General features: G+C 39.8%; 2 protein-coding genes across 2 annotated transcripts in view; both read left to right on the forward strand.

Annotated features, from left to right (window-relative positions):
- Positions 1 to 7,344, forward strand: part of MYO5A (myosin VA) — a 207,123-nt gene extending 199,779 nt beyond the window's left edge. Inside the window, exons 42-43 of the mRNA XM_077829326.1 lie at positions 1,099 to 1,179; positions 3,880 to 7,344. Coding sequence (XP_077685452.1) covers positions 1,099 to 1,179; positions 3,880 to 4,032 — 234 coding nt within the window. The 3' untranslated portion in view covers positions 4,033 to 7,344. The remainder of the gene's footprint in view (positions 1 to 1,098; positions 1,180 to 3,879) is intronic.
- Positions 7,345 to 11,636: 4,292 nt separating this feature from the next.
- MYO5C (myosin VC) overlaps positions 11,637 to 21,119 on the forward strand; it is a 56,001-nt gene continuing 46,518 nt past the window's right edge. The window contains exons 1-5 of the mRNA XM_077827789.1: positions 11,637 to 11,663; positions 17,954 to 18,064; positions 19,492 to 19,657; positions 19,951 to 20,095; positions 20,528 to 20,684. Coding sequence (XP_077683915.1) covers positions 11,637 to 11,663; positions 17,954 to 18,064; positions 19,492 to 19,657; positions 19,951 to 20,095; positions 20,528 to 20,684 — 606 coding nt within the window. The remainder of the gene's footprint in view (positions 11,664 to 17,953; positions 18,065 to 19,491; positions 19,658 to 19,950; positions 20,096 to 20,527; positions 20,685 to 21,119) is intronic.

A 21,119-nucleotide genomic window follows, 5' to 3' on the forward strand; every position in this document is an offset into this window, starting at 1 on the left:
GCTAAGGGGAATAAGCTATACTGGCATAAAGGTCCTTTATACCAGTGTAATCTGTACTCAGGGTTGTACCAGAATAGTTAGTTCAATTGAAAAAACACTACAGGTGACTGAAATAGTTATATCTGTACAAAATCCATGTAGGCCAGGCCTTTGACTCCAAGAATAAGAGATGCCTGTTACCATACTACTACATTCCAGCCCAATCCCAATCCCTGCATCAGAAATGTAGACGTACCTGTTGCTTTTGCACTTTAAGAAAAAGTTCCAATTTCAGAAGTTTCAAATTTTATTTAAAAAAATAGAATCATGAAAAAAGTACAGAGATTTTTACTTAAGCTAAAGAAAGTTATTCTGTAACATTTGATGTTCCCCTTACTGATGTCTGTCTTTTTCTTGGTTTGGGGTCTTCGTCCTACATTTAGGGCTCTAACTTGTTCCATTTAAAATCAGTGGAAATTTTACTACGGTCTTTGATGGGAACAGGATAGGGTCCGAAATGTAGGACCAAATTCAGGTAAAGGAAGTAGCAACACTTCCACTGACTTCAGTGGATGTAAGATATTATTGCTGCTGATTGATTGTCTTCTGGTAATTTTCACAGTGTGGTAGACACTGCCCACACATGTGTCAAGGCAATAGTCCCTGCCCCAAAGGACACACAATCTAAGAAGACAAGTGATATATGAAGGATGGAGAGAGTGAGCGAGCGCTAAACCTTACATTTTAAAAACAGTCGTCAACCTCTAATCTCCTCCTGTGCTGGTATTAGCTGATCAATTTCGTGTAGCTGTCATGGAAGAAGTAGGAGTTGCCAGTGTGCCAGGATCAGCTGTTTAATAATATTGTACAGCTATGTATTTTCACATAAAAAAATATAAAAGGCTTGTTTATTTTAAATATGTGCCTTAATTTCTTATAGCATATAGCAATTTCTTAAATGAGTAAGAAAATTTCAAATGCATTGATTTGAAAAAAACTGTAACCAGCACTTGTAGACAACTAATTTAGAAAGATATTTTTAAACATTAAGAATAGGATGCATATATATATTTAATTCAACAATAGACTGAAACCAAGAACTGTTGTTTTTCTTCACAGATTGTAAAAGTTTTGAATTTGTATACTCCAGTTAATGAGTTTGAAGAAAGGGTCTCAATATCATTTATACGTACGATACAGGTAAGTCTGTTTTTTGCCCCACATATTGTTGAGTTAGTTCTACAGGAACACATCAGTGAGCCAAAATAGGTGTTGTCATAAAGTACAGTGTGATATTCAAAGTAAAGCAGGCTTGTCAACTACATTTTCTTTTCTTCTTCTGTAATACAGATGTGATACCAAGACATTTACCATATATACTTATTCATAAGCCAAATATTTTTGGTAAAAAAGTGACGCATCAAAGAACGGGGGTTGGCTTATAAACAGGTCTACACCAAAATTTGATGATTTTAAACTCTATGAAATCATTGAATTGAATATCTAATACATTGTCATTTTGTTTACCTGGAGCGTCTGCAGGCATGGAGCCCCTCAGTTCCCTGTGGCCGCAATTCGCCGTTCCCAGCCAATGGGAGCTGCAGGAAGTGGGAACTGAGGGGCTCCATGCCTGTGAACGCTCCAGGTAAACAAAAGGTCCCAACCCGCCAGCGGCTTACCCTGACAGGCCGGGAGCCAAAGTTTGCCAACCCCTGAAATATAGGGTCAGTTTATGAAAGTGTCATACAGTTTTTACTGTTTTTACTTATCCATCTTGGGGGGTCGGCTTATAAACAAATGGGCTAATGAACGAGTATATACGGTATGTTTATTGTAGACTGTCACAATTTCTGCTACGATTTGCAGATTTAAACTAATGTAGACTTTATAAACTTTCTATCACTATTTATTTTTAAAATGAATTCTAGGTACCTGATTTTCAGAAGATGAAATAATTTTTCTATCTCTGTATCTTTATTTGTGCACACTCCACTATACCCACTTTTCAAGTATTAACATTTGTAAATGCAAGTTAGGAAATTTGTACACACCAAACCCATTCATTCAAATTTTTTTCACACAAGAGGTCAATTTGAGACTACTTTGAAAACTGAGCCATACATATCAGAAGTTCTCAATTCAGCTCTTCTAATTTGAAAAATATGATGAGAATTAAACATTTTTTGAAAATTCAGAGGAATACTGGCTAGTTAATTAATTTTTAAAATTATCTGGTATCTATTAGGGGAACAATAAGATTGATAAGGGAGATTGACAAGATACAATAACTCCTCACTTAACGTTGTAGTTATGTTCCTGAAAAATGCTACTTTAAGCAAAATGATGTTAAGCGAATCCAATTTCCCCATAAGAATTATGTAAATAGCAGGGGTTAGATTCCAGGGAAATTTTTTTCACCAGACAAAAGACTATATTTTATATATATATACACACTTATACACAGTATAAGTTTTAAACAAACAATTTAATACTGTACACAGCAATGATGATTGTGAAGCTTGGTTGAGGTGGAGGAGTCAGAGGGTGGGATATTTCCCAGGGGATGCCTTACTGCTAAATGATGAACTAACACTCGGCTGAGCCCTCAAGGGTTAACGCGTTGTTGTTAATGTAGCCTCACACTCTACAAGATAGCACAAATGGAGGTAGGAGACACAGCATGGCAGAGAGAGACAGAGACACACATGGGGGGGGAGGTGAGACAAACACCGTGTGTGTGTGTGTGTGTGTGTGTGTGTGAGACGTGCATTGTCCCTTTAAGTACGCTGATCCCACTCTAAGGACACTGCCTTTTTAAGTAGATCTACAAGCTCGGTCCTGAGCCCTGTTTTATGTCCCTCCTCCCCCCCGCCCTGTGGAAATGGGGGGCAGGAGCAGTGGGAGGGGGACACCCTGACATTAGCACTTCTCCTTCCGCCCCTGCACAGCAAGCAGGAGGCTCCTGGGAGCAGCTCCAAGGCAGAGGGCAGGAGCAGCAGCAGCATATGGCAGTGGGGGGAGGGACAGCTGAACTGCCGGGCAATTGATAGCCTGCTTGGTGGCTGCCACACAGGGAACGATGGGGAGCTGATGGGGGGCTGCTGGGCCACCCTGGTTCCAAACCCCCCTCCCCCACTAGCTCCAGCGGCTGCTCTTCCTGCAAGCAGTGAACAAAGCAGGCAGCTGCCAAACAACGTTATAAGGGAGCATTGCGCAACTTTAAACGAGCCTGTTCCCTAATTGATCAGCAACGTAACAACGAAACAATGTTAACCGGGACAACGTTAAGTGAGGAGTTACTGTAAAACCAAAACAAAACAAATTAATCATTCTGCATACTCACTGAAGAGGTACAGTTAATATATGCCGGAAAGGTCCCCTACCCTCTGCAGAAAATCTAAATGTTTCTTCAGATTTGTTATGAAGGAAAGACATGCAGATCCAAAGCTGCTCAGGGGCAGCTCTGATTTATGTGCACAACTGTTACAAAGGGTCCAGATCAAGCTACCAAATGTATATGTATATATTTTGCACTGAACAGTAGTCAAATATTTAGTATGACAAGCTCAAACAATGACATGTTTTCTTTTTAATAATTTCTCTCTCAAGAGAATGTTTAAAGCCCACAAAGTAATGATAACTGTAGCTCACGAAAGCTTATGCTCAAATAAATTTGTTAGTCTCTAAGGTGCCACAAGTACTCCTTTTCTTTTTGTGAATACAGACTAACACAGCTGCTACTCTGAAACCTGAAAATCAAGTATAACTGATTATAAGCTCCAGTTTTATTTACAAAAAAAGCATGATACTAAGCAACTCAAATCCAACGTGATTATTTTTGATCTGCCTTTGCTGCAAGATGAAGTATTAACACAACCAATTTCTTATCTTTTTTTTTAGATGCGTTTACGAGACAGGAAAGACTCTCCTCAGCTGCTAATGGATGCTAAACACATCTTTCCTGTTACTTTTCCATTTAATCCATCCTCTCTTGCATTAGAAACCATTCAGATTCCAACCAGCTTGGGCCTAGCATTCATCTCACGTGTCTGAACCAAGGCTGCACTGTCAGCTATTGACAATGAGTCTGTTGCCTGAAATCTGAATCCATTAAAACATAGTGAGCCACTGAAAATACGTTTTTGAAGGGACAATACTGTATATGCCCAGATTTTTAGTATGGGTAGCTGGAAATCTACATAACTGTACCACAACTGGAAGGCTGGTAGAAAGATGTGCATTTGTATAGGTCATTATTTTCATGTAGACACATTACTGATTGTTACGTTTCCAGAGTATGAATATAGGGCTAGGGCAAAAATTGTCTTCAGCTGCCTAGAGACATTTTTAGATCTTTAGTAACATATTTAAATAGTGTACATTAAAATCCATACACAATCTGCTCATAGGCAGGGACCAATAAAGACAGACACGGTACTATAAGTGGAGGACTAGAAGTAAGGCATTTTGTAGTAGAATGCATAGTCATGTAGGAATCTGTTTCTCCATTAGAGTTTTTGACAATTTAAACATAGCAAACTGGCAATATATAAAATAATTTGTTAAACAGCTTCTTTATTTATGTCAGTATGACATAAATTATGAAGTTTTAAAGTCTTTTGGCTTACTATGCGGTATAACATAGGAGTTCATTTGTTAGTACTGTGATTTACTAAACATATTAAACTGCTGCTGAGTATTGTGTTCTTTAAAATGTATGACAGTATCCTTTATTAGGCACTAAAATAGGAGACTTCACTTTTTCTTATCAACTTTGTTTACAGTCCAATGCAGTCCATTCTTTTAACTGGATTTATGCAAATGTCAACAAATATCACCTGGAAAGGAAAAATGGTAACTAAGCACAAGTAGCACATTGGAAGTTACATGACAGTTTTCTTTAAAGATAGGATACAAAAATATTCGTCTTGTGGCAAAATGAACAAAAATCAGTCATGATTATTATAATTATTTCATATTTTGTAGTTGGTCAGGGTTTTTCCTTTGTCCAATTTTAGTCCAAGGAAATGGCATTGTATTTTTTCAATATCATCCATTTTATGTCTTTGCCACACTTTTTAAGATGTATTCTCAAATACCTAGAATGAAAGGGGAAATTCCTTGAGTAGGCCAATACCTTCATTAGTCTATATATTGGCTTCTGGAAACGTACAACAAACATTGACTGGAAAGGGAGTATTTAAAATTGTGCAGTTTGTGAATCTATCCACATAGTTCAATGAACCTATTTAACAAAAAGATTACTTCATGCTAGAAAAATAGTTTTAAAAAAAATCTATAAAGTGTTCTGTAAGATCCAGAATGCACAATGAGAAATTATAGTTGTTTTGGCGTCTGCACTTCCAATCAGAAAGAATATTCCCTCTTTCACTCCTCAGATCTTCTCCAGTGTGGAATTTATATTTTAAAATATACAGAGGCCTTGGTCAACACTCCATTTCTGAATTTTAAAACATGGTCAGTGATGTATAGTTCAAATATACATATGAAAAAGTTGCACATTACTAAATTGTAGAGTGCAATATCTTAATGTATCATGCAAATTAGCAACTTAGCATGAACATTTATTTCTTTATAAGAATAGAAAAGTATTCTAGAGGTATACTTTTAGAATGTTCTGATACTAATCAGTTTGCCTGCAAACCTACAAAATCATTTTGCTATCAGCTGAGCAGACCAATACATTTCAGTTATGTTTTATTTGAGATATATACATGCACCTTATATATGGTGACTGATAAAATGTATAATAAAGAAAGCTTGATCTTTGTCAGTACCATTTTGAAATGCTCATGCCTTTTTATTTTCAGAAGTGTGTGCCCGTTTTTTGTGTTTTATAGCTCACTACTGATACGTTTCGGTACCTACAAGTAAGCATTGCATCTTTAATTTGGATGATCTTTGTTAAATTATTTAAATTATTTTCATATGCAAAGTAAACCAAAAGCACTTCATTCAAATATGTTTGTTACTTTATCTCTGACGCCAAGGATAATATAAGCTGGCTCCAAACACAGTATAATATAATATGGTGGAGTGTACTAATCTTTCAAAGTTTCAGGAAGTACTGCACTTGTTAATATGTCATGAAAAAGCTCTGATACCCAGTAATAGCATAAGAGCAGGAAATAGGTGAAACATTTAGAAAAATAGAAACTTTTCTCCTCCTGTTTAAATAAAACTGGCACAACAGTATATTCATACTGTAGATCAGGAAATATATCTACTACTTAAACACATAGTTATGAAAATTGATGTTTAAAATGTATTTTTGTTTTTAAAATTTGTTTACCGGTATAAAGCCTTACTGTGTCTTGTTTCCTTAACAAAGTAGTAATAAGTTGTTTATAGGTATTATCCTTAAACTCAGTGGTTTGAGTAGTGTTACGTTTATATCACATTAAAAGTGTATGCTGCTTGACATGTTTTAAAGGAAAATATTTCTAAGTTGAAATAGATGTGTACTTGGTAAATCATCTACAATTTTACATAACAGTATTTTACATGCACTTTTCAGAAGTAAGGATTTTAGTCTTGATTTATGATATAAAATATTTTTCACCTTAGGTTTAAGGTCTCTTTAAATAACCATGGAAACAAATATAAACATCTTTTAACAACTTTTTTTTTCCTTTGACTCATGGTTATGCTCTTTTAATGTGGACATAACTTTTATATTTTAATTTATTCTCTATTGATATAGTAGATTCTGTTGGATGCTGGAAATTATTAATTTGTCAATGTCCCTTTTGACATATATAACCATTCTAAAGATGTTGCACAATAATTACCTCATTGAGTTTGGTATATTTTTAGTCCAGTGATTATTTTGCTCTGCTTTCTGCAACATAATCTTCTATCCAAATTTTAACAAATTGTTACCCAGGCTTTAATCCGAGATGGAACTTGAAAGTGCTTAAAGAATTTTGCTTTATTAAATGTGATTAATCTAGTCTACTTGATCAGAATAGAAAGATATGGTATACATCATCTTTGAAAAGTTGATTTTTTTTTTTAATCCGTTAACAGTTGTTCCATACCTGGAAACACCAGCATTTGAAAGCTGAAGGTCTGTATCATTTAGGATTTAAAACTGAACACATTTCAAAATATCATACAAGAATTCTGAGAGAATTCCTTTTGTTTTTTAAGATGCTGATAATTCATCTGATAAATAAAAGCCTTTAAACAGGTTTTCACTCTATATCACCACAATACATGGATGAAAACCAAAACAATTCAGAATGACATAGGCTTTGAAATGTAGTGTCTGATGTTGTATTTAGTAAACGTGTGCATCATAAACACTGTATCCTATTAGCTGTCACTGAAAAATGTCCAAATAAAAACCAACTCTACAACTGTTGTTTTAGTTTTTTTGTGAATATTTAAACAACGGATATATTCAAATGAGGCCCAATCCAACCCCATGGAAGCCATCAGGAGCCTTTCTATTGACTTGAAAGGGCAGCTGGTTCAGGTCCAGGATGTCATACGTGCCCGTGCACACAAAGAGATTGACTTACAGAACCTTCTTCTGTAAATACATCTATACTGTATGTGTCTTTTGTTGTACAGAAAGCAATTCTGTCAGTATGTTAACATGCTACTATTTCAGAGTGCATGGAAAACAAATTTATACTAATGAACAGAAGAAAATTAAGGTTGCGAATTAAACAAAAACACAAGACTTCTGTGCCCTGGAAGCTCTAAAACCAGACGGTGTTTTTAGTGGAACTTTATCTTAATATCATAAAGAACTTAGTGTATCCGACCAACTGTGACACTCCTGGGGATACCCACGGTGGTGAGGAAGCCTTGTCGGTCAGTGCCTGCCAAGGGTCAGCTCCCCAACCCCAGCAGCCATGGGCAACATAAGCACTCCCCTCCAGGTCTACACAGGCCCAGCTCTATCTATACAGATTAGTGATAGGCTCACTCCAACCCTCAAGCCCCCCGAGTGTCCCCCTGGACTGACCACGCCCTGATCTACTGGATGCTCACTAAATTCACAGAATCTGCTGCTCCCAAAGAACCAGTACACACCAGCTTACCACTTTCACCTCAGGATCATCACTCTGCTTAACACACACCACTTAGATATGTTTATTTAACAACATAGAGTGATTCAAGAAGTAGCAAGTCAAAGTATTGGAAACAAATGGTTGCATGTAAAATAAAATCATACTACGCATTCTCACTTTAACTAATTACTGTCATGTCTCACGTTGCTCACCACCATTTCTCAGCCAGGTAGGCTGTGATCCCTTTTTCACAAAACAAGCTTGTCTCTGAAGTGAAGAATAGTACATCTCTCCTTGAAATCCCATATACATCAAAATAGTGGTTTGATCTTTATTCATAAAGCAGGCCCCCTCCTGCCGTATGTTTCTTTCTATAGATTTTGCAATCTCGTGTCAATTTTGTAACCTTAATTAATTGGTGGCTCCATTGTGAGCCAGGCAATGACCAACTAGAGAAAGAACCGTTTACTTCCCCCATCTGAACAGAATCTATCACAGGGGTCGGCAACCTTTCAGAAGTGGTGTGCCGAGTCTTCATTTATGCACTCTAATTTAAGGTTTTGCGTGCCAGTAATACATTTTAACATTTTTAGAAGGTCTCTAAGTCTATAATATATAATTAAACTATTGTTGTATGTAAAGTAAATAAGGTTTTTAAAATGTTTAAGAAACTTCACTTAAATTAAAATGCAGAGCCCCCCAGACCAGTGGCCAGGACCCGGGCAGTGTGAGTGTCACTGAAAATCAGCTCGCGTGCCACCGTTTGCAGGCGTGCCCTAGGTTGCCTACCCCTGATCTATCACCTTCTAGTGACCTGTCTTAACTTACATACCTTAAAACCACAGTTTTCAGGATAGATATATATCTCCTTAAATATCATTCACATATACATTTTGCAAAGACAGTGATGACCAGTAAGCTACCGGCTCTTGGTAGAGACCTTACATGCCAGCCTTTGATGAATTATTATGCATATACCAACCCTAGGGGATACCTGTAAACCCCCTATTCACCTCTTATGCCATCTGCCAGTTGGCACCTGGATCACACCAACATCATTATAGTTAGCTATATTTTGAGCTTTTGTTAATTTGTCACAACCTTAATATTTAAATTTGGGCTTTTGTATATTTTATTCCCTTGATGGTTTAATAAAATGTAAGGAAAAACCCAAATGTAATTTTATAAAGAATGCAATTAACAAAGTTACATTTCTATTATCACTTGTTTACTCAGGAATGGTTTCCTTGGTCATCTTCAGTAAATTATATCATTTATATTTTACTAATAAGATTTACCCAAGAGAAACTGTTCCACTTGTTCCAATAGGTATCTTTTGAGGTACAAGACTACTGTATCTGTGTACAATAATTATAAAAATCAGGGGGGTAAGTTACTGTACAAACTGCACATAACAGCTACATTTAATAATTCGATTTATTTTTCTTTTTTAACACTAGATTGAAGTATGTGTTATATTTCTTCATTTTGAGGGAGATTTTCAATACCACTGAAGAGCGATAAATATCTAATGCTCATTTCTGCTTCAGAAAATCTCCTCCTTCAACCATTTGGCTTCACAAAATGTAGTCATTGATAAATGTTTTAAATCCAAATTAAGGAGACTGGATTCTATTTAATTGCCAACAAAATTAAAAAAGAAAATTCCCCAATTACCGGACTCTCAGCCCAGAGTCCTTTGCCTATAGCTATGGCAGACTGAGCCAGCCTTCTTTGAGCGGACTGTACACATTAGTAGATGTAAAGAACCATCTAACAACATGATGGAAAATGTTTATAAAGTCACTAATTTCCAAGCTAATACCTTGGAAAATGACACATTCAGAGCTTCTTTAATACAGCTGGCGTGTCTTAAAAAAATGTCAGGGAGGAGACGGCTCTCCTGCTTTAGGGAACCTGCAAGCTGTAGCTCTGTTAAATTCAGAACCATGTTTGGCCATGTCTAGACTGGGGATTTGCCCCAATTACAGCCACTGCTATAGCTGCAGCAGTGCACCCCTTAGTACTGATAGAAAGAGCCACTGTTTGTTCCCTTTCCTGGAAAGTAGGGTAAGCTATTGGTGCAAACTGCTGCTTTCCTTGTCTGTCTTTGGGGCACGCACCAGTGCAGATATGTTGGTGGTTGGCCACAGACTGCGAATTTGCCTCAATTCCAGCAAAGCAGAGTAGAGATACAACGGTGTTTGACCAGCCATGGGTGGGCAAAATCAGGCTTGAACAACATCTCGGGAGCAACTGTGTGGACAAGCTCTGGCACTCCTCTCTGCTGGTTTTCCAGCCAAGTTGAGGGCCACCACGTTTACCCACCGTTTGAGCTAAAGCATGGGACGCTCGTAGTGAGCCCGAGCGCGGTCAACCCATGTTAAAACAACTTTCACAAGCGGGTGCTCGGCTCCAAGACTCCGCTAGGAGGCGCCCTCGAGTCCCTGCCCCGTGCTCTAGCCCTGCTCGGAGGCACGTCCCCTGTGCGTGGTGGGGGAAATGTCTCCGCCGGTGGAGGGGGGTCTCTGTCCAGCGGGGTGGGGAGTGAAGCTGGGTTGGTCTCTGTTGTGGGGTGTATGAAGCCCCCCCGGGGGGGAGGAGATCTCCGGATTGGTCTTTGTTGTGGGGGGGGGGGTATGAAGCCGGATTGGTCTCTGTTCTGGGAGGGAGGTGTATTTAGCTCTGGGGAGCGGGGGGTGAACTCCGGACTGGTCTCTGTTGTGGGGGGTATGAAGCCCCCCGAGGGAGGTGAACTCCGGATTGGTCTTTGTTGTGGGGGGAGTATGAAGCCGGATTGGTCTCTGTTCGGGGAGGGAGGCGTATTTAGCTCCGGGGGGCGGGGTGAACTCCGGATTGGTCTCTGTTGTGGGGGGTAATGAAGCCCCCCGGGGGGCAGTGAACTCCGGATTGGTCTCTGTTGTGGGGGGGGTGAACTCCGGACTGGTCTCTGTTGTGGGGGAGTATGAAGCCCCCCGGGGGGGGCCTGAACTCCGGACTGGTCTCTGTTGTGGGGGAGTATGAAGCCCCCCGGGGGGGGGGTGAACTCCGGACTGGTCTCTGTTGTGGGGGAGTATGAAGCCCCCCGGGGGGGCTGAACTCCGGACTGGTCTCTGTTGTGGGGGAGTATGAAGCCCCCCGGTGGGGGGTGAACTCCGGATTGGTCTCTGTTGTGGGAGAGTATGAAGCCCCTCGGGGGGGGGGAATGAACTCGGATTGGTCTCTGTTGTGGGAGGGTATGAAGCCCCTCGGGGGGGGGGAAATGAACTCCGGATTGGTCTCTGTTGTGGGGGAGTATGAAGCCCCCCGGGGGGGGGGTGAACTCCGGATTGGTCTCTGTTGTGGGGGGGTATGAAGCCCCTGGCGGGGGGAATGAACTCGGATTGGTCTCTGTTGGGGGGGGGGTGAAGCCCCCGCGGGGGCTGAAGCCTGATTGGTCTCTGCCCGGGGGGGGGGCTGAAGGCCCCTGGGGGCCCAGCGGCAGGTCCGGTGTCGGCTCAGGAGGGGCTGGAGCGGGACACACCTGGCGCGGCACCGCCCCTCGGCCCGCCCGGGAGCTGCCAGCTGCGGAGCGAGTCCGGCTCCTTCCCCGAGGCGCGGAGCAGCGGCCCCATGGCGCTGGCCGAGCTCTACACGCAGGTGAGCCGGGCGGGTGCGAGCGAGGCGAGGGGGGCCGCGGCGTCCCGCCAGCGCGGGGCCCTGCTGCCCCCGGCCCCTCCCCTGCGGGCTGGGGGGCGAGGGGCTGCGGCCGCGCTCAGGGCAGGGGCACCTGCCGCTCTGGGAATGGGCGGAGGGGAAAAGTTTCTGCGTGGGCAGGGCGAGCCGGCTGGGCCTGGCCCCCGGAGCCCCCAGCTTGGGGCGCAGGGCAGCCCCACAGGGTCCCTGGTCCCGAACTTGAGTCAGTGGGGCTGGGGGTGCTGCCGCCCCCCCCCGGCTTGAAGTACTAATAACAACCACCGAACACATGGTTTCCATCAGCAGCGCCCCCCCCCCCCCACAAATTGTTCCTGCACCCCTGACTCAGGTTATACTTTGCCTCCCAAGTATGGGGCCGGAGAGTAAATGCACAGCCTGGCCAGCCCCAGTCCCTCAGAAACCGGGAGTCGAGCCCCCCAAAACCACCAGATTAAAAGAAAACCCACGCCCACCTTTTTGGGGTCTTTGGAGCTGCCTTCTGTTCTTTGTGCTCTAGGCTTCTAAGCTTTTCTCTGCAACTATGAAAGCTGGAAAAGTAGGGGGGGAATCCTGGTCCTTTCAAAGTCCATGGGAGTTTTTCCATTGACTTCAGTGGATCCAGAATTTCTCCTCCCCCCCCCCCCCCCCCCACTCTTTTAAATGAAAGCTAGGCTTCTTACATGATCACAGGACTCCAGGAACTGGGGCATTAAGAAAAGCACCTGATATTGTGAGAGATGCCCTGAGTTTATGGTAGGCTGTTGAGATTTAAAACAAAAAACAAAAAAACAGTTATAGGAAAATATCATGATTTTTCCAATCAGGATTTTCACCCAAGAGACTGGTTTTAATAACTAGCTATGATTTACCACTGTCATGGGACTGAACAGGGCTAGTAAACTGCAGGTTTCTGTTATTTTTATAGGTTATTTATTAAACTAAAATAAGGACACAGTATCACTTAGAAAGGCGCTCATTATCCTGCCTGGATGATTCTTCAAGTCTGACTGCCTGCAGAATTGCTTTACTAAATAAGCCAAACATTTACACAATTGTATAGAGCTTCAGCTAGGCAATAATAATGAAACAGAAGTGAAATGCTGTTGTGCATCATGAGACCTGGCTTCTGTTCCCAGCTCCTGACAGTGAAATGAGGTTTGGCAAGTCACTCCACTTCCCTGTGCCTCCACCCTTTCCCCATCCATGAGCATTATCCACCTTTAGATCTAGGGAAAAGTACACTGCAAGTGCAAAGTGTTTATTACCATTATGATCACTTCACAGTTTGCATGCTGTGGGGCCAGTTCTCAAGTCCAGTGAGTTTGCTTTGCCCTAGAGACAGAAAGCAGAACATAAATCCAGCGGATCCAGTTTTGTGAGGGATTCCCCTTGTTTGGAGGAATCCTTGCGTGCAGCATCCTGGCTACCAGTGCACGAGCCACAGACAAGTACATCATTGACCAGGGATATTATGGTGATAGTGGGCCAGCCAGGAGACTGGTTTTAAGGGGCTAACTATCTGATCCTGTATGGAAAATTCTCTGTTCCTAATACAGAGCTGTACCCTCACTTAGGCTGGTGTGAATACTGAGTAACTCCATTACAGTCAACAGAATTACTCTAGATTCCCATCATTTTAAACGAAACAGGATTTGGCTTCCCTAGATCATTAAATATTGATTACTTTTTCCTCACAAGTGGTGTTTAATACATTATACTGAACAGCTATTCCATAACTAAATGTATTTGTAATTATTTTCAGTAAGCTAGTGGGGAGGCTTTTAAATATCGAGAGAACGGAACATACATTATTTTTGAATCTTTGGTTATTTTCAACTCAATGCCTGTAAATAGGTTTTTAACCTGGCTTGATCAGGAGCTGAGAAAATTTTTACTTAAACCATATTTATTTACTTGTTACATTGTTAAGGTCAGAAAAAAAAATAAGGCTTAATATTTGGTGACACTTTTTTATTATTCAGGTCTGATTACGCAGTCGGCACTATAAAAGACCTAAAGAAAGAAATCTGTCTCAAAAATCTTAATCTAAAACACATCCATAAAACCCACTCCTACAAATACTTAAGTAATTCCTTAACTTTAAGCATGTGAGTAATCCATTTAGTAAAGCATGCGCATAAGTATTTGCAAAATAAGGCCAACAGCCATAGATAAGACAAGATGCACTAGGAAACCCATGAAAGTTTTAACTTAGAATATTAAATCAATCTCTCATTCCCCTTGCCCCCTGGTGTGGTTCAGTATATTGGGGCCTGGTAGAAGAAGTGCCTCTTTAGTCGTATCTAAAACATAAAACATTTAGCTATATCCAAGACTAAGACACAATCTGGCACAATTTGTACAAAATGATCGTACTTGCATTTGTTATTTTTAAAAATAGTATAAATGAATTGGTATTCTGACTATGAACGTATAGTTCTACAGTTAAGTGTGACAGCCAGACATGTACAGAAAACTTTAACAACATGACTAATGAGACAAAATACAATCAGCATCTAAGGAGCAGGATAAGGGTAATATCAGTATACAGCTCTATAGGACACATAAGAATGCAATTAACATTTTTATGTAATTTGAAAAAGAAAAGGTAATAGGGGTAGCTCAGTGGTTTGAGCATTGGCCTGCTAAACTGAGGGTTGTGAGTTCGATCCTTGAGGGGGCCATTTAGGGGATCTAAAGTTTCTGAACAGTATTTCATCTCTTCTTGCTTCAGTATAGAACAGAAGAAGAATTACGGATTTACTATTGCTTACTATGGGAAGGGCATCTTTGGGTTAAAGGCACATTGGCCAGAGACACTCATATATGTAGTTGTGTATGTTTTAATTTGTTTGTTCAAGTTAATGCAGTTCATTCCAAGGGTATGCAGTTGGTTCCTCAGATAATTTTTGAAAGCTGTCTCATGTATCAGATATCATATACATGAATTGAAGTAATCTAAGTAGGCTTTAAAATTCCTAAGTGGGTATTATGGAAGAGTACTTTTATTTGAAACTTTTGATATTGTTGTATTTGGGGGAGTATAAGGCATTATTTATACAGAAGTCCCAACAAGCTAAAGCACCTTGAAATACAGAATATCAGCTCTCACCTTTGGGGTAAACTTTGAATATAATTGGTCATTCATGAAGCTAAAGGGGAAATTTATTCTTCAAAATGTAAACTGAATTTTTTGTTTGTATAATTTACTTCCTGTTTTTTCACCAGTCACTATAATTTCATGGTAAATAATTTGTCTGTTTAACTTTTTTCTTTAAATAACCAAGGTAAACACTGTGTCTGTGTATTACTAACTTATAATCAAATATCTCTGTTCTGCCATAATACATAATGTCATTACAAGTTTACCTCTAAATCTCTGGACTGACTATATTCATTCATCTTATTACTTGCACATAAGTAATCTTTACATATTCATTCATCTTATTACTTGCACATAAGTAATTTTTTCTGAGTGGCTAAAATTCTTTTTGAGAACCTAAAAGAATACAATCTATTCTTGAATCCAGCATAGTGTCATGCAGGCGGGGGAAGACTGGGTGTAACTTTAAAGGAGAATAAGTAAACTCTCTGTGTTTACTTGTAAGGTAGGGTTCAATTAAACTGACCTTAAGCTGGCTGGTTACATTTACCAATGGAGGCACCTGGAACTGCAGGGACACTTTCTGAAGAATACTTTGGTCACATGCTTTTTTTGTTCTTTACATAAGCATAGTTTAGTTTCTCACATACGATCACGCTCAATCTAGGCTAGGCTGTTTGATTATAATATTATTGGTCTGCTTAGAATAATATTTATTAAAATGCTCTTTTAGCATATATAAATATGTATACAGTATCTTAAATACCCATGAAATCAACATATGTGGCAACGATAAAAGTGAAAGTCTAGCTTAGTATTTCAAGACAAGGAGCTAGTTAAAATTTCTTCTTCGTATATCTTATTACACAACACCTTTTATTTGGGTATAAAATGTGTCAGTAATTTGATTTGGGGGTTATCTTTAATCACTTAGGCAAAAATATTTTCCCTACTGTGGTTTGTAGTTGATCAAGAAAGACTTCTGTGACTTTGCAAATCTTCTTAATAACATGCAAAATGTTCCTTATTTTGTGGGCATCACCAAATGGACTCATGAAGGGCATTGGAAGTTTGAAAGGTGTTCACCAAATGATATGTGTGGTGCCATCAAGTTTCTTGATGATGGTTGTCAGGGGTTAGATGCAGGGGGAAAAGGTGGTGATACTCTTCTGAGCTTCACCCACAAAATAAACTCTGCCCATGCAAGTCACCAAAATAAGATGCTACTCACGAGATTATGCAGATATTCAAAATATGGTAGGTTTCATGAGGCTCCTTGAGCTTGCTCCCCCTTGGGAGGGATTGAATATGTCCATAGATTCTGGTAGGCTCCTGGGACACCACCTGATTAGAGGAAAAGAAGTGAACTCCCCACTTCAATGGGAGTTTTATCCTGTGGCAGGAAAATAGGGCCCCAAGATCCTATTTTTGCCATTGCCACGTGCCTTTTGAGAGATCTTAGGCTAGTTACTTAATCTCTCTGTGCCTCCGTTATCCCCTCTGTAAAATGGGCACGATGATACCTACCCCATAGACATATTTTGAGGCTTCATTCTTTTAGGGTTTAGTGTTTGTAAAGTGCTTCAGGATCCTTGGCTAGAAGACATTATGGAAGTGTAGATTACTGTCGTGATACTGTATTTCTTATGTCACTCGAAGAATAGAAGTAGAGATTTGATTGTTTTGTCAGTGGTTAGTTTCAACTCTTGTTTGGTTTCACACATCCGATTTAGTGGCAGTAATCAGGTAACAGAATGCCTCTTAGTTTAAATGAATCAGCAGTAGATAATTTCTGTTCCCTGACTGCTGTCACAGAGATGAGTACTTCAGATAAGAATTTTCTCACCTTAGTTTGTTGCTAATTTTGCTTGTTCTTTCAGTGAAGTCATCATGCTGTTGCTATGGAGATGACTATGATGTCATAAACAAAGCGTTATGACATCACAGGAAGAACAGATAGTCTGTGCCAGAGCAAACTCCAGTATAAACAACAGAGATAATCGTGTCTTTGATAATTATTTAAAGTGGCAGTGGATATTGTTATAAATGTAGAATGGCATTGGTTCTAAATGAAATTCTCTAATAAATACAGTAGTTCAGTGCGCGGGAGAGAGATGGTATATACTCTATACTGATGGCAGCTGGACACACTCCTACTTTTGTTGTATAACTTGAGTTTTATACTTTTAAGTGAGTGTTTCTACAGGAACATCTGCACTGCTTAACCCTTAGTCTCATACCTAAAGCATATTTAAGATATACAGGTATCACAGCAAGTTGTTATATGTTGGTAATACTTGGCACCTGAGTAGCAGTATTACTTTTGAGGCACTCGGAACACTTCAATAAACATTGTTTCACAAGTCTTCTACAAAGAATTTTGTTCAATTCTTTAAACAAATAAAGACATCCTGTTCAGCAGCGCACATCAAGCATAAGGTGCTTTTAGGGCAGAGTGCTTTAACTCTGGGGCTGAGCTAAAATGCCTAAAGTGTGAAAGATTCCTGCTGAACCAGCTGGCCTTATGGGAGCTAGCTGGCTGGTTATAAATAGGGAAACCAGCCAGCAGGCTTTGAAGTCTGTCTTCAGGGACTGGAGAGATTATTCTGTGGAGCTTGTTCTTTAATCATATAAAAAGAAAAGTAACTGTATAGGTATTTTCTTTTTCAAAATGTTTCCTAAGTTAAATCTCCCCTTACGTTATTTTAAGGAAGAGATCATGTAAATCCTACAGAATAAGACTCCTGGACTTGTGTAATACATACATACATATAGCAGAGATACTTGTGGTTCCTTCTTGGAATCAGAGCTTCTGCTATAAGCATGATTTTACTCTCTTTTCAGAGTCCTTAACTGAGAATGATCTGCTTCCTGCTATCTATTTCTGCTTAACTTGAAGCTCTGTTGAGCCAGCACCTCTGAGATCTTTGGATAATTGAGGTTACACTGTATACCTCTTTTACAAATATAATTAAAGCACAAGGCATTTGCCCATGGCAACACAGTAATCCATAGTAGAACCAGGAATAAAACCTTGGAGTCCTGCCCCCAGCTCTGTATTTTAACCATTAGATCACATTCAAAAGAAATCTGACAAATGTATGTTTAAGATAGCATCAGAGTTAATGCTTATCTTATTCTTCTGTTGTAGTACAACAGCGTTTGGATCCCTGACAATGAAGAAGTTTGGCAGTCTGCTGAAATCACAAAGAACTACAAAACAGGAGACCATGTGCTTCACCTACTATTAGAAGATGGAACTGTGAGAAAAAATACACATAGTTATTTCAATTTTTAATGAGAGGCTCGATCAGATCACTGGTCCATGTAGTCCAGGATGCTGTTTCTGACTGTAGCCAGTACCATGTTCTTGATTATCTTGCAATCTTAGGATTTTCTAGCCATTTAAAACTGTACAGTAAGTAGCAATCCCCTAAAAAAATGTAAAGAGCTTAATTTTACCAGCCAGCACTTGTCAGTGTATGCCCCATTGCACTGACAAGGGAAAATGGAGCTATGCCAATTATGGAGTTCTCTGAGGAGCTTGTCCATAATTTTTTTGTAAACTCATCGCTTTAGTATATGATTTGTCGTACATATACAGTAGAACCACACTATTATGATCCTCTAATTTGTGACACTACTTTTTTCCAAAATACATTGTGAACACCTCCCTTGCCTGAGAATGAGTTATTGTATGTTTTTCTCATTGTCTGAGGTGCAAGGACAGAGATGGGAGCGAAGCTCTTTGTAAGTTGTTGTACTGCACCCATCACCTTGGTATCTGTGCAGCTTACAAATTTGTTTATGTGAACACAAGAAGTGTTTCTCTTTCCTTTCCCCATTTTATAAGGACTACCTTTTAAAAAATGTGATAAAAGCAGAGTTACTGAAGGAAATATAGGTCAGAAAAGTGGGGGGTTACATTTTTTTCAAAGGGCAATGAGGTCCTGGGTTATTTTGAGCTCTTTGGGAAGCACGTTCCACAATCATGAGCCAGTTGCCTCTCCTGCGCACACATGTCACTCTTCAGGATGACAGTTCTAGTGTTCCAATAGACTGTAGCTGTCGTGCAAGGACATGATCATATAGAACAAGGGGCTTCCTTGGGTTATTTGGGTCAATCCCACAGAGGGCTTTGAAGATTAGGGCCCAGATTTTCTAGGACTTGTGGGGAACGAAAAGGTAACTTTATCTCCTCTTTATGTTCCCCATCTAGTCAAAGGTTTGTGATAAGTTAGAGCTGTCTTTAGACGCTAACTTAAGACCAGCTGCCTGGAAGACCATAGGCTATTCCAGCACCTGGGACACCTGGGCAAAAGGACACTCCAGCTACACTCACTTTCCCTAGATTGCATTTAAACTACTGCAGAGTTTTTTATGTTTAATTTAAACCTCTCGTTCTCTTTATTGATTGAAGAGGCTTCATGTAAAAAACACTTAGTATGTTTCAGTACAATATATTAAAGAGAGAGAAAATAAGCCTTTTTTTTTTTTATGAGACATTGAGGGGCCCTATCTTGCATTCCTTGTACACTAAAATGACCATGGATGTCACTGGAAGTTAACTGGTGTTCACGGAATGCAAGATCAGGCACTGATCCATCATCCATGCAACAGTTAGGACAAAGGTAGCCAAAAAATTCAATATGTATTTACGCGTGCGTTTCATGTAATTTGTATTGTCAGGAATTGAATTACCCTGTTGATCCAGCACCTTTGCCACCTCTACGAAATCCTGACATACTTGTTGGTGAAAATGACCTCACCGCACTTAGCTATCTCCATGAACCTGCTGTTCTACACAATCTTAGAGTTCGTTTTGTGGAGTCAAAACTTATCTACACTTATAGTGGTACGTAAAAACAAACCCAGGGTTTCAGGTAAACAAACGAAAAATTTAAAAAAGTTTAAATTCTTGCTGCTGAAAGTACAATAGGATCAGAATTGTTTTCCTGAAATCTGTTAATTAAGTTTCTTGAAGCCAGGGTGATTTATGCATGAATAAGGACTGCTTCAGTGATCAGGCCCTTGCGTAGTGGTTAGTTCAGATTAGTTGAGGTTTCTAGTTTCGATATCTTACCTTTTGTTAGGTATTGTAGAAAATGGGATGATACATCTGATTTTGTACTGTGTATTTTTTCATAGGAATCATTTTGGTTGCAATGAACCCCTATAAACAGTTGCCAATATATGGGGATGCCATTATCCATGCATATAGTGGGCAGAACATGGGGGATATGGATCCACATATATTTGCTGTGGCAGAAGAGGCTTACAAACAAATGGCAAGGTACTGTCTGTTTTCATTGTTTAACACTTGTTTCTTCTAAAATATAATTCAAAAATCTGATGGAAAATAATGTAATTGAATTTTGTTTTGTAAATGTCCAAGCAGCTAAGATTCCTTTTGTCTGGATAATTTCATGCAGCCCACCCTCAAAGAGAAGAGAACCTTGTAACCTCTGAGGAGAGGTGCTGAGGGGTAAAGAGTTTCTGGAACTTACTTCTTAATACCTCTCACGGGGAAAGGACAAAGGTGGTCCTAGCTCAGTGATTTGTGTTGACTACAGCCTGCAAGGGACAAACAAAACAGGAGAAGCCAAAAGACCAAGGAGAAGATGAAAGCTGGCAGTGGTGCTGGTCACAATAACTTTTATTCCATGCATTTATGTATTTAGACTAGCAAGATATTTAAAATCTCCCTCTTATCGTTCTGTTTTAGAAACAATAGGAATCAGTCTGTTATAGTCAGTGGAGAATCAGGAGCTGGAAAAACTGTGTCTGCTAGATATGCTATGAGATACTTTGCCACAGTCAGTAAGTCAAACAGCAATGCGCATGTGGAGGATAAAGTACTGGCATCCAACCCAATAACAGAGGTAAATTTAAGGATGAAAGTAAAGGGACTTTATACTCATTAAAGGCTGAATCCTGAAAGTTGCTGAGCTCCTATGGTAGAAGTCAATGAGCATTCCAGGTATTCAGTAACTCTTAGTAAACTGTGTACATATTAAGAGCCCAGTCCTGTGACATGCTCTGCTACATCAAAAATATTCAACATATATGTGCACTTTTTTCCGTGTCACAAATATGTTTAATTTTCTTGCCTATGTGAAGTATTGAGTATAATGTATATAACTGTATCCAGTGGGCTATACTTATTGTTTTATTGCAGTTTTGTGCTGTCACACGTTTCATCTCACCATCTTCTCCTTTAACCACCTTTTAAAAAAATAAATTCCTTTTCTAACTGGAACCATCTGTAATAACTCAGCAACAACACTATCTAATGTGGGCATTAATGATAATTGTAG

Source organism: Eretmochelys imbricata, chromosome 10, assembly GCF_965152235.1.
Source record: "Eretmochelys imbricata isolate rEreImb1 chromosome 10, rEreImb1.hap1, whole genome shotgun sequence".
NCBI lineage: Eukaryota > Metazoa > Chordata > Testudines > Cheloniidae > Eretmochelys > Eretmochelys imbricata.